Source organism: Salvelinus alpinus, chromosome 3, assembly GCF_045679555.1.
Source record: "Salvelinus alpinus chromosome 3, SLU_Salpinus.1, whole genome shotgun sequence".
NCBI lineage: Eukaryota > Metazoa > Chordata > Actinopteri > Salmoniformes > Salmonidae > Salvelinus > Salvelinus alpinus.
Window position 1 is genome coordinate 46898829 of NC_092088.1, and position 16796 is coordinate 46915624.

At 40.9% G+C, this 16796-nt stretch overlaps 1 protein-coding gene across 1 annotated transcript; it reads right to left on the reverse strand.

Moving 5' to 3' along the window:
• Nucleotides 1–924: 924 nt before the first annotated feature.
• LOC139570830 (sphingolipid delta(4)-desaturase DES1-like) lies at nt 925–10864 on the reverse strand. Its single transcript, XM_071393040.1, has 3 exons — nt 10598–10864; nt 4963–5705; nt 925–3265 (listed from the first exon to the last, which is right to left on the reverse strand). Exons 1-3 carry the CDS (start codon nt 10677–10679, stop codon nt 3119–3121), a joined length of 972 nt encoding a protein of 323 aa, XP_071249141.1. The 5' UTR covers nt 10680–10864; the 3' UTR covers nt 925–3118.
• Nucleotides 10865–16796: the final 5932 nt, after the last annotated feature.

The window sequence follows — 16796 nt, forward strand, 5'->3', positions numbered from 1 at the left end:
GTACTATTTTACTGCAAGAAATGCTTAATTCTGCAAGAGTTAATATTATGGCTATGTGAGAGGTTTTAGACCTAGTCAGTGTCCAGATTTCAGTTCCCATTTAACCCATCTCAACAGTTGGCTACAGTTCCCTTGACGTGCCATAGGCCTATTTAAAGTCCCAGTCTAGTGACATTTGAATTTGTAAAGCGCCTTACAATCACACATAACATAAAAGGCACTGCTATCATCCTCTTTTACCACTTCACCAAATCTTTTCCCAACATTAATCGTCTTTATTTTTTACTCTTATTGAATTAAACTCCCAAACTCCCAATTTTTGCCTCTGTGGATCTATTTTTCTGCCCATTCCCAAAAGCATTTGGCATGTAAGCTATTTGGCAAGCTTACAGTGAAGCCCTAATGCTTAGGCTGCCAGATAGCCTAAAATGATTAAATAAAAACCTAAAATGATTAAATAAAAACCTCAATGTACCTTATAGATCTTATGGATATAAATTGTACAAGAATGATACATGTAAGGTATTGTTTTCTCTTTATTCAACCCGCCCTTCATCCACACAATATTTAATTACCCTAAACCCGCTGATATAACCGTAGGGATCGGCATCACTAGCGTACATGTCTCCCACACTCCCGCTGTAAGAAGTGTGGGAGACATCTCTTACAGACAGATTTGAATCTAGATCCATCTCTTTACACGACACAAGTATCTCGCCTGGACCAAGTTTGCGTCGTCAAAGTAGTGTAGTGTAAAGAGGCCCTTAATCAGGTGTTAAATGAGGTGAAAGGGAGATGGTGTTAGTCCTACTCCAATTACCAGTACAGCTCTAGCCTATATACCCAATAGATCTGACCTGCTACTCCATCTTATGACAGGACCTTATGGCTTAAAAATAAAGGAGAGCCGCACACTCTAGGAGCTCAGATGCAAACTTTTTATTACCAACGTTGCGGACCTTATGGCTGCCCAGCAAAAAGGATGACAATCAGACAAAACTCAATAATGCAAAAGGCATGTGTTACATAATGAGGGTGGAATCATGACTCCTCCCTTCCCATAGCGCTGAGGAGTATTCTACATTAAAGAACATGCTTGATTTAAGAAGATAAAGACTACTTTATATAATTCTTTCACCCTTAATCCAATAAGCCCAACTGTGAAATGGCCTCATGAGGTGCTATCCAGCATGAGATCAGCTTGTGTTTAATACAGATGTAGATGTAACAAACAGCTCCTTTACCCTGTTTTAGAAGCCATTGAATCCCAAATCAACCCCTAGCCACATCTATTTTAGATAAGTATAGGGGGTGGATTCAATCCGTATAGTGGAAGATCTGCGTTAAATATGTAAAGGTAATTTACGATTGAGCCGACATGAGGCGTCTACCATGAATGCAGTCTCTGCCAACACGGGAACATGGCCTTTAAAGATACATCTTCCATATTAGTTCTGCGGTACAGATTGAATCCAGCCCTAAGTCTACTCAATACTGCAAATCTCCCTCCAAGCCAATCAGATGGCAAGATGGAGCTATTACCATACTGCTAAGGTTCATTCCAGATCTACATGGAGTGTCTAGGGTTAAGGGTCAATTTGGGATTCAGCACCACTGTCAGCAAGCTTCCATTCTACTTTGGACAATATTCATCCACATCATGGTTTGCATAATGTGATGCATCAATTGGGTTTCACTCCCTCATTGGTAGCTACTTTAAAGTTAAACATTTGAGTGGCTTTCAGACTCTATAATTAAGGGGGCATTGCTCTGTTCTTGAGGTCAATCACTGCTAAAGAAAGCCATTTTGTTTTCTCTCACATTAATTAGGCTACTTACGGCATTGCATACTGCTTTGAAAAATGTTAAAGGTCACAATTGGAAATAATCAGACTTTCAGAATGAAGTGAAAGTGTATTATAAAAAAAAATTATAATATGAAAGCATACAGTATATGAACAAAAGGACATTTGGTTTAAATAAATTTGGCCTTCGATTGGGTTTCCATAAGAAACTCAATATAGCTATTGTCAAAAGACTTCACTAGTCTAAAATCTAAATTAGCTTTAACACGCATTATATTTCTAAGATTGAGTATTAATTATAGAAGGGGAACCCGTAAAATAAGTCCGGAAAAGTTGATGTTTGGAGCGTATACAAGCTCATCAGACAAAATATGAATGATTCTTCTCCATCACAGTAATTTACACATTTAAGGCCGCATTTGGTCTTTCCGTTAAAGCTCAACTAAACAAAACAAAGACAGCGTTTGACCTTGGCTGAGATTCAAATCTGCATTGTCTCCAACCCACGATCGATTGAATCCCGGCCCTCGTCTTACCTAACCTTGCTATGAACCATCTTTCTCCCCATTGTATCAAAAACGACATTTAGCGAAGAGCAAATGAACTTGGTGCTTCAGGCTATGTGGATCAGTTATTGGACTGAGGTGTTGGCAAAAGCACAAAACAAAATGGCACTTGGATCAAAATGAGCTAAACTAAAGCTCAGAACATAAGACAATATGTCCACACACACAGTCATGTGCTAAGTGCCGTCTACATGGAATGAAAGGGACCTTTTACGATTGAGTGAGGAGAGAAAACTAACTATCCACAGCAAATGCAGATCAGTAGCATTGAAATGGGTAACTGTATATTGCTATACAGACTCTTTCAAGAGACTAAATAAAACCGGAGTGATCATATAATAAACTATAAAAAACAGGATCTAATATATTCAACACATGCAGAAACCAGTGCAAAACCCAAATCTAAAGATGTCAATTATACATATAAATTAATTCTGGAATAAAATTTGACTGGAAAAAATTGTCCGCATTACAAGTTTCTAAAATGACCACAAGTGCAAAAAAATAGGTGAAATGACAACTGTAATTGTGTGTAATGACTAGTTGAACAAATTATTTTGTTTGTAAGGACTGACTTTGAACAAATTTTTACATACATGTCGCACATGTCCTGTCCACACATTCTCTTCACATTCAGTGCAAATGTGTATTAATATGCAAAAGCTGTAAAAAGTCTTGGTGGCGAGTTGGGGCTGGTGTCAGGTGCGTCAGTGTCGTTTTGTTCGAGAGTAGGAGAGCGGGAAGGATTTATTCCTGCTTGACATCTCCCTTCAGCCTCCTCTTCACACGAGAATAGGGGCTGAGCTGGTCGTCCATAATGAAGTCATACAGGACCTTCACCCACGATGTGTAGTGGGGCAAGTCATCATAGTACTCTGATGCTATTTTCTTCACCTAGGTTTAGCGGAAGAAAAAAACATTAGTCTAGTTTGCTACAATCAAAGATGATTATAACTAACCCAAGATAGGACATACGTTGTTGACATTGGGAACCAATTATACACAGTGGTCAGAACAAACAAGGAGGTGGGCAGAGCCAAGCACAAGCTAGCGAGATCCTGGCATGTTTTAACATGTATTTGCATATTTCCATTAGGGAACACATATTTCCATAAGTGCACACAGGCACATTTGCCTACTCAGAAGTGCAATAACTAAATTCACCCTTGCACTCCTTCTAAACAATATAATTTTTTTATACTTTGGCAAAGGGTCAATTCTACAAAACTTAGTGCACTCATAACAGATTCTTGTTTAGGGAACCAAAAACTGTAAGAGATTGGATGTTTAATCGATGATCAAATAAGCAGAACGTTAGCCCAGCTTCATCTTCCCCCTCTGCCTGCCACTGGACTTCCACTCATCACCATATTTGGTAGGGCTATGACAATACCAGTATCTCATTATTTTTTCCATGTCAAAAAAGATAACACAAAACAGGCTAAACTTTTTGATAATTTAAAAACCTGCTGTATGTAAAATATTGTATGCTAAAGCTTTTTTTTTTTTTTAATCTAGAAACGCAACATAATGTTTGTTTCCAACATTACGACTTTCCTAAAAAAGTTTCCTTGACACAAACGAGCGCCGCAATACTAGTATCGTCCCGGCCCTAATATTAGGTGTTGCGTGGAAGTTCTAACCGGAATCTTCAGGTTTTTCCCCCATGTGACATATCTGGGACTCCCCTTTCACCTCTCTGTACCAATCAGGTGCACTACAACAGATAAAGCGAAATCGCAGCAGTCCTGAATCATATAAGAATACTCATGATGCAACACCTTTCCCCATAAACCAACATGTAGACATTCTTTGCACAACGGTGTATCATCCTTTAAATCATTTACGTCTCCAAACACAGAATGTTCTGCGAAATAGAGCTTACGGTCAAAGTCTTCCTGTGTCTGAGGGAGTCAAATGCTTTTCTTATGAATGAGCCCGGACACAGTCTGCCTAAACATATTTGGAGGAATATGGTTGTATCTAAAAATATATATTTTTTAAAAGTATTACCCTCGTGTTGTATTACTTATCCTGTTTCATCGCGATAAGCAAGCAAATGCAAATAGTAAGTAAATAAAGATAATTATTAGCATTTCATTAGCAGGGTTTTTTTCTGAATCAAAAAGGGGCTTAGGTGGTAGGCGTGGCAATGGGTCAGCCAGTCGGCAGAGTTTAATTTTAGAGAAAAGTTTAGGGGCCCCCCATCTTGGCAGTGTTGAGAAATTGGGATTTTTAAGCAAATTTCCTGCAATTATACTAATTTCTCCTTGGAGCCGAGAGAAAATGTTGCAGTTTTATAGCTAATTTCCTACAATTCAATGCATTTTGCCATGGCTAATGCTGTGTCCTTTTGCTGAAACATAACAAAATCAATACTGCTAAATTGTTTTTGGAATTTTTAATTCTCCCTGACTGTCTAGCTTTTATTTTGGTGATTGTCAAAGATTATATTATTTAAAATATATAGGTCAATTATCTTTTCTACATACTTTATATATGTTTACTGGATGACAACAGTTATAATGCTACATTGGTTCCTCTTCCCTTTCCATACAGTCACCCCCCAATGTTGTTTTCAACATCCATACCATAGGTAGCCTACGTCCTGGGATGCTGGGGAAGTCGTGGTGCTCGTTGTGGTAGCCCACATTGAAGGTGAGCAGGTTGAGGGAGCCATAGTAGGAGTAGGTCTCATGGCCCTTGAGAAACATGTAGTGCTCGGCGATAAAGTGTCCAGAGATGGGGTGCAGGCCCATTCCCAGCAAGGAGCCCGCCATCATGTAGACCACAGGCTTGGCTCCACACAGCCAGTAGAGCGCCACATTGAAGGACAGCTGCACGGCCACGTTGGCCAGCTCCAGGCCGGTGATGGGCTTGGGGTTGATGCAGAGAGGGCGAATGGCGTAGAACAGAGGCTGGAGGATGATCCAGACAAATTTGCGGAAGCGTGTGCAGAAGAACCAGCCCTCAAAATCAGATGGGATGTCTACGTCTATACCGTCTCCTCCCAGGTAGCGGTGGTGGTCCAGGTGGTAGCGCTTAAAGGAGGCCGAATACGGCAGCCCAATGGGCAGGTTGGCAAACATGGCGAACCAGCGGTTCCACATGGCCCTGTTGTTGCCAAATGCTGTGTTGTGGGAAATCTCATGGATGGCCAGGGTCATAGAGTGGTTGATGCAGCTGCCAAAGGCATAAGTCCAGAACAGGACCCATTTCCAGTCTAGGTCTTTGACCAGGTAGAATGCTATGAACTGGATGATTACCATCATGCAAACAATCCACTTCAGCCTGGGATCAGGCCCCATTAGTGTCTTTATTTCTGGGTACTTCGCTGTTAGAGAAGAGAAAGAATACAAGTTTGGTTCATTTTCAAATTTGGCAAAGCACTAATCAAGACTTCATAAAACACTCATAAAACTACTTCAGTCAAATGGACCCTTAAAACCCAGACAGGGCAGGCCCAGAGATCCAAAACTGTCAACTACAAAACACAATTTTTAAAAGGTGCCTGCAGGAAGTCTGGCAAATGCAATTCAAAAATACACCAATTATACCAGTATCTTATTTGGCTAGCAGCCACACCAGGATATGAGACCACAATGATACAAGTACTTTCAAAGAATAAGGGCAATGCAAACAAGGTTACCAAATCCACCCTCCACTTGCAAATAAAGCTTATTGTCACAACTTACAATTTTGTGACAATGAAGTCATGTCATTGAGAATTAATCTTATCACTCCTGACTAAAAAGTAACCTAATGTGCACAAAGGGTGGTTTCAGATTAGGCCTACAACAACTAGGGCCCAGACGATGATTGACAAAAGCAAAGCACTGAGGGTATGGATTACTACAGCAGTGGTTACCAAACTGTTGGGTGAGCGGTCCACCCCCCACAAAAAAAAAAAAAGACCTGAAATACATTTAAATACATTTGAGAACAAACTATACAGGAGGTCAAGACTTGGACATGGGTGGTTACAGAGGGCAGAGGGTTTTAGATGCAGGCCTATTAGTTTACACCACATAACAGGTAAAGGGAAGCAACACCAAACATAAACTGACTTATCCTTATTGCCTTGATTTCACAGCTGATGGAGAATGGGTGAAATGTAGAACTTGAAGAACTCTCCACAAACACCAGTTTGAAAGGTTTTGGACAAAAACACATACATGTGAGTTATGTACAAAGGGAAATAGGGAAACCTTTTCAGCAGGTAGGGAGAAGTCATTTTAACGATGCATATGGTGATACTTCCTAATCCAACCACAATTTCTGGGACCTAAACAACATCACCAGCTTGTAGTAGCCTACTTTAAAACATTTTTTATTTTATTTATTTTTTTATGTTTAAGTGTTGGTAGCGCCTACTACTGTGGACAAAAGGTAAGATTATTTTGTGTGTATGTGTTGGCCTAGCCTACATTATCACATGGATTTATTTAACTAGGCAATAAACTACAAAGTGAAAGACGGGCCATGCTGACCTTGAGTTTACTGTGTTACTTTATAATGGATGTGTGGACAGACAGGACTTGTGTGGATGGACTGTTCAGCCTACTCACTGCAGTGCTTCTTGATTAATGAACTTTCAACTTCGTAACAATGGGGGATGGTGGTGTTTATCAAGGCAATGATATAACTAGTGATGGGGAGAAAAACTTGACAGTTACACATTGGGATATTATTTTTCACGATATATATCGTATCGTTTTGACAGGTTGTACCTGCACCAAAACTTCTCCTTCATAGCTTCTTTTCCATCTTTTTAAATAGGGACATCATTTCTTTTCAGCACTTATTTCCATGACTGTTCAAAACTTGTTTTCTCATGGCTCTCGCGTGTCCATCTGGTGAGCAATATGTTTGGAACATCAAATCGCAATAAAAATCACAGTATCGAACTGCAATACACATTGAATCATGAGAATTGCAATACATTTCGTATCGGCTCCTAAGTATAGTGCTAATATCATATTGTGAGGTCCCTGGCAATTCCCAGCCCTAGTTATAACCAAATCCTACTCAACAATTTAAGTAACATTGTTGGATTTCTGGGCAGTGTCCCATCACAGGGTAACACACTTCGGTTGGTTTCCTCAGTAGTACTGAATGATAAGGATGATAAAGGCTGACAGAGAGGATAAACTCAGGTGGAAGGAGGTGGGCTGGCTAGCTGACAATAGTCCAGTGATCCTATCTAATTTCACTTATCACTTTGTGGAGTGATCAAATTAATAATTTGATTTTGGTGTGATGTCTGGACTAATTATTCTAAAGGTCAGCTTTACCACTTCTGGGAACTTACAATTTCTCTGGGATGAGAGAATCTGTGAGAAGTCTTAGAATTCAGAGAAGTCTCCAACACATAACAGCGCCACCTTTGCATAATGGTTTTCAAAATATTTACCTTACTTGCTGACCACGTCGCCCGCGTTGCGTGTGCGAGCGTTGCAAAATAAATGTAGACATGCATCTTATTCAATCATTTCATCCAAACTGCTTGCGCACGTCAACGAGCGTCTGCGTAGCCAGGCACTGAAATAGAATTTGGTTCTATTTTTGATGCTTGATGCACTGCAAGTCCCATCTCTCCCATCTCCTCATTGGTTTTTAGGAGCATATACCCACATGGGTGTTTGAAAGATGAACTGAGGTCCACACGCCAGTCCAGTTGGTGGTGGTAATGCACCTTAAAGTTGGTTGCCAATCGCCATATGAAGTCCACAGAAGAAGACTGAAGGAGAGATACTAGAAACTAAGTAAGATTCCCCTTTTATCTGTGGATTAATTACTGGAGTAGAGAACACACGATTGTGTGTGACTGAAAATTCTAAAAAGATACAGAAAAAAGGACCGTGTCCATTTCAGGTCAAATAACACCCCAATGTTTATATCCAAGGACAAATTAGCTAGCAACAGCAAGCTACCTAGCTAAATGGCCATGAATGTTTCATGCGTTTCGACCTGTCTGCAAATTAATACAGTTGTTTCAGAGTTCGTTTTGATATTTCAACCTGTGTGTCCTTATCGCGTCTGGTGTGGATGGACAAAAGCAACATGTGCGCGATGGTGCACGCCCCATCTCGTTAGGGCCATTTTTACCAGTGCCAGGAAGCACAGTTTAATTTTCACTATTAAGAAACCATACTGTTCCCGACAAAAGTTAGACTTAACCTAGTCCCCATTAATACAATACGTTGAGAGCCTGTCTTTTACTTAGTGTAACTTGCATATTTTGGTGAGCTGTTCTAGTGGCCATTTGTGCTGATAAGAACCAGCACAATCAGAACTTGTCCTCCCCCCATTGTTTTTGTTTCTATTACTTTTAGTTTCTTTCCTATTTAATTTACTTTTATAGATGCCTTGGTGGGTGGGTGGAGGGTGGGAGTGGAAGAATGAGCTGTTGGGGGTTGTACTGTTTTTGTTGTTATATCTGAAAATCTAGAAATAAAGTTGTAAATAGTAATTTTTTTTAAATCAGTGTTTTTATTCATATTTCAAGAGTACTTATGTTTTTTTTTTTTGTTTAATAGGCTACTTAGAAAGAGAGGCCATGATGATTGCAGTTAAGTCTAGGGGACAAGTCCATGCAAAGAAATGCCACTTCCTGTGTAGGCTACATTGTTCTGTGTTGCGTCAAGGGGCTGTGTGGTGGGAGAAGCCTGAGGCATGTGTGATCACTGATCATGTGATTAATATAAGCCTTTACATGCTTGATTCAATGTGATGAGCTCAGAAAGGGTCTAAATACCTTACATGGGCTGTCCTACAGTAAACTACACTGAGATAAAAAGTTAAAAGCAATCACCAGACTGAAATACTAGCCCGTAGCCACCCTGTTTCTATGATGGAAACTATCAGTGTCCCTCTGTGCCTCCTGGTGCTGCTGTACTCCCAGGGCATACAATGAATTATTCAGACAGGATATGTTAACTTTTTCAATGAGTTCTTTATGACATCAACAGAGCCCGAAGTCAGCACAAAGGGATGTTTTACAAGTCAGCAATCAAGTTTCAAAATACAGTAATACTGCTGGTATAATGCACTTAGCATCATATGAAATATAGCCAGTATGAAATACTGTATTTTTGTATTTCTAAAGTTATTGAAAACTTGATTGCTGACATGCAAAACATGTTGGGACTATATCAACATTGGACCCTCAGAAAGCCCACTCAACCCCAATCATCCATGACAAGACCATGCATACAAAAGACCACCTAGTGCTCATTACAGGTGTCCTCTTCGCCTCAAAAGAAGGCCACAGTAATTATGGCCAAGGGACTACAGGTACCACACCCACAAGGCTTTGGCTGCCACACTAGCCCTAGAGATCAGCTGTGCCAGTGCCTCTGGCTTACCTCTAGCTACAGTACTTTTGTAATTGTACATGCTGCCGCCGCCCCTTTGTTCTCAGTTACAGTTGTGTCACTCCAATCCCATGACAATGTTCAATGGGCGAGTTGGCAAACAATAATACATATCATTATTTGTAACTAGCCAACTAGTTTCATGATTTTATCATTTACTAGCTTACGCCAACGGTATTTTTATCCTGAATCTTTTCCATCGTGTAATCTCCAAATAGCTTAACGTTACAGGCTGACTAGTTAACTGTTCACTTTCAGGGAGTGGCGCAGTCAGTGAGTCTAGGGCCCGGGTCATGGCAGGGACTTTGTTGTAACGGTTTCCAGTTTGTGCTTAATTGGAGAAATGGCTAACTAGGCAATATTTAGCAAAACCACACCTGTACACAGAAAAATTCACACCGAATAATTGGCCTGGCTAGCTAACGTTAGACGACGAAAAATGTTAGCTACTTGTTGGCAACAGTTATTGTTGAAACTAGATCAGCTGCTAGCTAACACTCCTCTCCCTGTCTGGCTAACAAGGTAAGTAACTAGCCAATGTTCGCTAACTAGCTAATTTACTAACGCTAACTAATTAGCTAACCATGAATCCGTGGCTGCAATGACCTACTGCTAGCTACATAGCTAGCATACACAGAAGAAGAGGGTTGCCGTTAGTTACTTGTAGTTAGTAGCCAGCTAGCTGTGATGCAAGACAAGATAAACATGAGCTAAATGATTGATTCATGAGCTTGCTAAGCGAACAACATGTGGTTTCTACATTAGCAAGTTAGATATCAGGTCTAGTTGTTTAAAAAATACACAAGCTAATGTTAGCTTCTAACGTTACTGGGGTGTGGGGATTGCTCACCCAAAATGTCTTTCCTCCTGTCGGCATGTGGCTGATCTGTATAAACCCATTCGTAATCCTCACGAGCGACACGGTTGCCCATATCTTTTTGTTGGTGTAAGTAACAGAAAACGAACGTCTCAAAACATTTGCTTTACTAAAAGTGTCAAATTGACTCCCTGGTTACCTAACGGACTCACACCACCCTCTCCGGCCCTGTGGGACTGCGCAGTAATGACGATTGGTCGTTCGCGAATGAACGGCTCTTTTTGGTGAACGTCGGGAACCGAATCGCATCTGTGAATGACTCACTGAAAAGACTCCGAATGCAGATCACGCAGTGCGCCGTTCTTCTTCTTTGAGAGTGGTTTGGCGGATCGCATCCAACTTTTAAGATGCATACACCGCCACCTACTGTACTGGAGTGTGAGGCCAGTCACGGCCTACCTACATTCAATTATCTTCATTAGTCCTGTTCCTCTAAGAAGGCAAAATAGAGCCCTAGACACCACTTCCTACCCCAACCCTGTCCAGCCTCCTAACCCTTTCACACAATCTCTCCCTCTACATCATACAGCGCAGTGCACGGTTTCTGGTCATTTAGCCTATTTGATTGAGGGCTGGGACTTGCTTGCCTGCCCACTTTTTCTTTCTTTCAATAAAAAATTCAGTTTACACGCCTCCAACTTGAGAAGGGTGCAATTGGGTCGCCTTTGAGAGGCGGGTGGAGAAGAGGACCGGGGGAAGGTTGTTTAATTGGAGAGTCGGAAAGTTGCAGCGAGTAGTGCGGATGAAATGGAGGAAATTCAGAAAAAGTTGGTGAAGCAAAAGCTGTGCTGTAATGTGAATAATATGTGTGTCAGTTCTGATGGTATGGGAGGATGAGGGGCAAGGACTGGAATGGTCAGTAGTGGAAAGACATAGGAGGAAGAAGAGAGATCATAATACAGAAAGCAATGGAGCGTCTAGTAAAGAAAGCATAAAGAGGGCCAATGTAGGAAGCAAGAGTAATAATGTGTTGGAGTAGAAAGTGGTGATTGTATTTGAGTCCACAGGGCCTCATTTACACCCTATCCGACTAACCAACGCTGTAGAGAAAGAGGTAGATGAAGTCAAATTAGCTTGGTTCATTGGAAATGGTAGATTGCTCATATGTTGTAGTAGCCAGGCTCAGCAAGAGAAGATTCTGAAAATGGAAAAGCTTAATGGGAAGAAGATTAAAAGCCATGTCCCTGGTGCTTACACTAGATTGAGGGGAGTCATCACTGGGGTCCCAATATCTATGTCCACAGTAGATATTAAAGAAAATTTGAAGGGAGGAAGAATGATGATATCATAGAAGAAGAAGGGTGTAATTGCGGGATCAGAAGTGTCCGGTGTGAGAGCGGCAGGTTGAAGTGGTCAGAGTAGTGCAGAAGGTGTCGTATGCCGAGTCAGTGAAGAAAGTAGAGGATGGTTCAAGCATGAGGGATCCTGAGATGATCCCAATGAGTAGGAGATTTGTGCATTGTCATGCTGGAGGGTCATGTCAGGATGAGCCTGCAGGAAGGGTACTACATGAGGGAGGAGGATGTCTTCCCTGTAACGCACAGCATTGAGATTGCCTGCAATGACAACAAGCTCAGTCCGATGATGCTGTGACACACCGCCCCAGACCATGACGGACCCTCCACCTCCAAATAGATCCCGCTCTAGAGCACTGGCCTTGGTGTAACGCTCATTCCGTCAATGATAAACGCAAATCCGACTATCACCCCTGGTGAGACAAAACCGCAACTCGTCAGTGAAGAGCACTTTTTGCCAGTCCTGTCTGGTCCAGCAACGGTGGGTTTGTGCCCATAGCCGACGTTGTTGCCGGTGATGTTACAACAGGCCTACAAGCCCTCAGTCCAGCCTCTTTCAGCTTATTGCGGACAGTCTGAACACTGATGGAGGGATTGTGCGTTCCTGGTGTAACTCAGGCAGTTGTTGTTGCCTTCCTGTACCTGTCCCGCAGGTGTGATGTTCAGATGTACCGATCCTGTGCAGGTGTTGTTACACTTGGTCTGCCACTTCGAGGATGATCAGCTGTCCGTCCTGTCTCCCTGTAGCGCTGTCTTAGGCGTCTCACAGTACAGACATTGCAATGTATTGCCCTGGCTACATCTGCAGTCCTCATGCCTCCTTGCAGCATGGCTAAGGCACGTTCACGCACATGAGCAAGGACCCTGGGCATCTTTCTTTTGGTGTTTTTCAGAGTCAGTAGAAAGGCCTCTTTAGTGTCCTAAGTTTTCATAACTGTGACCTTAATTGCCTACTGTCTGTAAGCTGTTAGTGTCTTAACGACCGTTCCACAGGTGCATGTTCATTAATTGTTTATGGTTCATTGAACAAGCATGGGAAACAGTGTTTAAACCCTTTACAACGAAGATCTGTGAAGTTATTTGGATTTTTACAAATGATCGTTTTAAGACAGGGTCCTGAAAAAGGGACGTTTCTTTTCTTGCTGAGTTTATATATATGTATGTGTGTGTATACACTGAGTATACAAAACATGAAAAACACTTGCTCTTTCCATGACAGACTGATGAAAGATATGATCCCTTATCGATGTCAATGGCCTACGCACAATGTCCAAGTGGAATTATGTTTTTACAAATGAATAAAAAATGAAAAGCTGAAATGTCTTGAGTCAATAAGTATTCCATTCCTTTGTTATGGCAAGCCTAAATAAGTTCAAAACATTTGCTTAACAAGTCACAATAAGTTGCATGGACTCACTGTGTGCAAAACTAGTGTTTAACAGGATTTTTGAATAACTACCTCACCTCTGTACCACACATATACAATTATCTGTAATGGACCTCAGTCGAGCAGTAAATTTCAAACACAGATTCAACCACAAAGACCATGGAGATTTTCCAATGCCTCGTAAAGAAGAGCACTGATTGGTAGATGGATAAAAAATAAATATGCAGACATTCAATATTCATTTGAGCATGGTGAAGTTATTAATTACACTTTGGATGGTGTATCAATGCACCCAGTCACTACAAATATACAGGCGTCCTTCCCATGAGGCCAATGGTGACTTTAAAACAATTACAGAGTTTAATGGCTGTGACAGGAGAAAACTGAGGATGGATCAACAACATTGTAGTTACTCCACAATACTAACCAAATTAAAGAGGGAAAAGAAGGAACCCTGTACAGAATAAAATATTCCAAAACATGCATCCTGTTTGCAACAAGGCACTAAAGTAGTACTGCAAAAAATATGGCAAGACAGTGGGAGATGAATTCATCTTTCAGCAGAACAATAACCTAAAACACAAGGCCAAATCTACACTGGAGATGCTTACCAAGAAGACAGTGAGTGGCCGAGTTACAGTTTTGACTTAAATATACTTGAACATCTATGGTAAGACCTGAAAATGTTTGTCTAGCAATGATCAACAACCAATTTGACAGATCTTGAAGAATTTTGAAAAGACTAATGGGCTAATGTTGCACAGTCCAGGTATGGAAAACGCTTAGACGTACCTAGAAAAACTCACAGCTGTAATTGCTGACAGAGGTGCTTCTACAAAGTATTGACTCAGGGGTCAATGTACATTGGTAATTTTTATTTATTTAATCTTTATTTAACTAGGCAAGTCAGTTCAGAACAAATTCTTATTTACAATGACGGCCTATCCCAGACGATGCTGGGGCAATTGTGCGCTGCACTATGGGACTCCCAATTGCTGTCAGATGTGATACAGCCTGGATTCGAACCAGGGACTGTAGTGACACCTCTTTCACTGAGATGCAGTTTCTTAGACCGCTGCGCAACTCGGTAAATGCAATATTTCTGTAATAATTTTCAATATATTTGCTAAAATTTATAGAAACATGTTTTCACTTTGTCATTAAGGGGTATTGCGTGTAGATCAAATCAAATCAAAGTTTATTTGTCACGTGCGTCGAATACAACAGGTGTAGACCTTACAGTGAAATGCTTACTTACAGGCTCTAACCAATAGTGCAAAAAAAGGTATTAGGTGAACAATAGGTATGGGTGATGGGTGAGAAAAATATATATTTAATCAATTTTGAATTCAGGCTGTAACACAACAAAATGTGGAATAAGTCAAGGGGTATGAGCACAGTATATAGTCTTGTGAGTGTGCATCGAGTCAGTGCAAGATAGGGTCAGTGCAGATAGTCCATTTAATTACCTATTTAGTATCTTATGGCTATTTAGCCATCTTATTTCTTGTGGGTAGAAGCTGTCTTGGAGTCTTTTGTTCCGAAAGCCGATGCTCTGGTACCGTTTTTGCTGGACGGAACAGTCTATGGCTTGGGTGGCTGGAGTCTTTCTCTGTCACCGCCTGATATTGAGGTCCTGGATGGCTGGGAGCTTGGCTCCAGTGACTGGGCTGTACACACCACCTTCTGTAGCGCTTTGCGGTCGAAGGCGGTACATTTTCTATACCAAGCTGTGATGCAGCCAGTCAAGATGCTGTTGATGGTGCAGCTGTAGAACTTTGTGGATCTGAGTGCTAGTGGTTGGCCTGATTACTAACAACGACGAGACAGCCTACAGTGAGGAGGTTAGAGCCCTGGCAAAATGGTGCCAGGAAAAGAACCTCTCCCTCAATGTCAACAAAACAAAGGAGCTTATCGTGGACTACAGGAGACAGAAGAGAGCATGCCCCCTTCCTCATTGCCAGGGCCACAGTGGATAGGGTCAGAAGCTTCAAGTTCATACAGCACCTGGTGTCAAAGGAAGGCCATGAAGATCATTAAGGAATCCGAGCCACGGACTGTTCACTTGGCTACTGTCCGACAGATGGAGTCAGTACAGGTGCATCAGTGCCAAGACCGAGACTAAAAAACTGCTTCTATTACCAGGCCATCAGACAGTTGAACAGCCATCACTAGCCATGTACCAGGTGATGAACACTCACTCACTCAAACATACACACAAGCTATCACACACACACCTTACACTAACGAACACACACACACAACCAACACTGCTCATAATATTTCTACTACTGTACATTGTATTTTAGTTACACTGTTTATACACACTGCATATTTATTCTTGACATGCCTCACTCGAATACGTATAGATTGCATTTGATTACTGCTACAATGCTATTTGGGTTGATAATCAGATTAGTTTTGCCGTTCTTGATTTCTTGTTTGACATTTTACTGCATTGTTAGGAGCTAGTAACATAAGCATTTTCCTGCAGCCGTTATAACACCTGCCAAACTGTGTACGAAATCAATAACTTTGATTTGATTTTAAGTTCCAAACCTCTGCCAATAGAGCTCGCCAGTTTGTCAGTTAACATGACCTTTATTAATTATGAAGCGTTTTTGTAATTTTCTGACTACATAAATGCTTCAAAATTCACAAGTGATGTTAGCTGATGATTATCTCAGAACAAATGTTTAAGATCTAAGCCTGTTTACTAGACTTTATTTTTTACCGTTTAGCCAAAAACCATACAAAAACTTCATTCATTTCCCCATTGGCTTTGTCCAACGAAGTTAGTGTCATTACTATTGCGGTCTTTAACAGCAAATTTCCCCTCCTCACTCACAGTCCTAGCTAAATTATTTGCTTGAGAAATAGCCCGTTGCCAAGAAGCAATTTTTTTTGCATTTTAATTGAAAACAATCACAGTAAGGTACTTTGTTAGCCAGAAATCATAAATATATATTTTGTAGGCTGCATTGAACATTTAAAGTATGCCAAAATGGTGGCAATAGCGTTTTATTTTTTATTACAACAATTGAATAGTGGTCGATACAAATGTTTAAACCTAGCGCAAGTAAATACAGAATGATGAATTCACAAAATGCTCACAGCATGCATCACATAAGTGAATATAAAAACTAATATGCACTGCAGTGGCTAGCTGCTGTTCTTAATGATCATGTTCTTCTTCCGGACGTAATCCAGTCTGCCATCGAAGGACTCACTTTTGCAGTATGGAAGCAACATTTCCTGTTTTATCCAAAAGGAAACTGAGGATACATGTGACCAAATATAATTAAGATACCGGTAAGCAAATACCTACAGGGTTGCTAAACCAACATACAGCATTTGTTCTTATCGCAATGTAAATTCCTTCGAATTCTGTAACAGGAACTTGCTCTGGCATGTAAATTAATCTATGTCGCTGTTACACCAGGCTCTATAGTAGTTGCACTGCAGAGTTTAAAATAGCAAAGTGCAGAAG

Bases quoted from the DNA above. Each gene is read 5' to 3' on its own strand.
- LOC139570830 (XM_071393040.1), bottom strand. From the start codon at position 10,679: ATGGGCAACCGTGTCGCTCGTGAGGATTACGAATGGGTTTATACAGAT. The intron at 5,706-10,597 runs GTGAGCAATCCC...CTTCTCTAACAG, and splicing joins CAGGAGGAAAGACATTTTGG to CGAAGTACCCAGAAATAAAG. The intron at 3,266-4,962 runs GTATGGATGTTG...CGCTAAACCTAG, and splicing joins CAGGACGTAGGCTACCTATG to GTGAAGAAAATAGCATCAGA.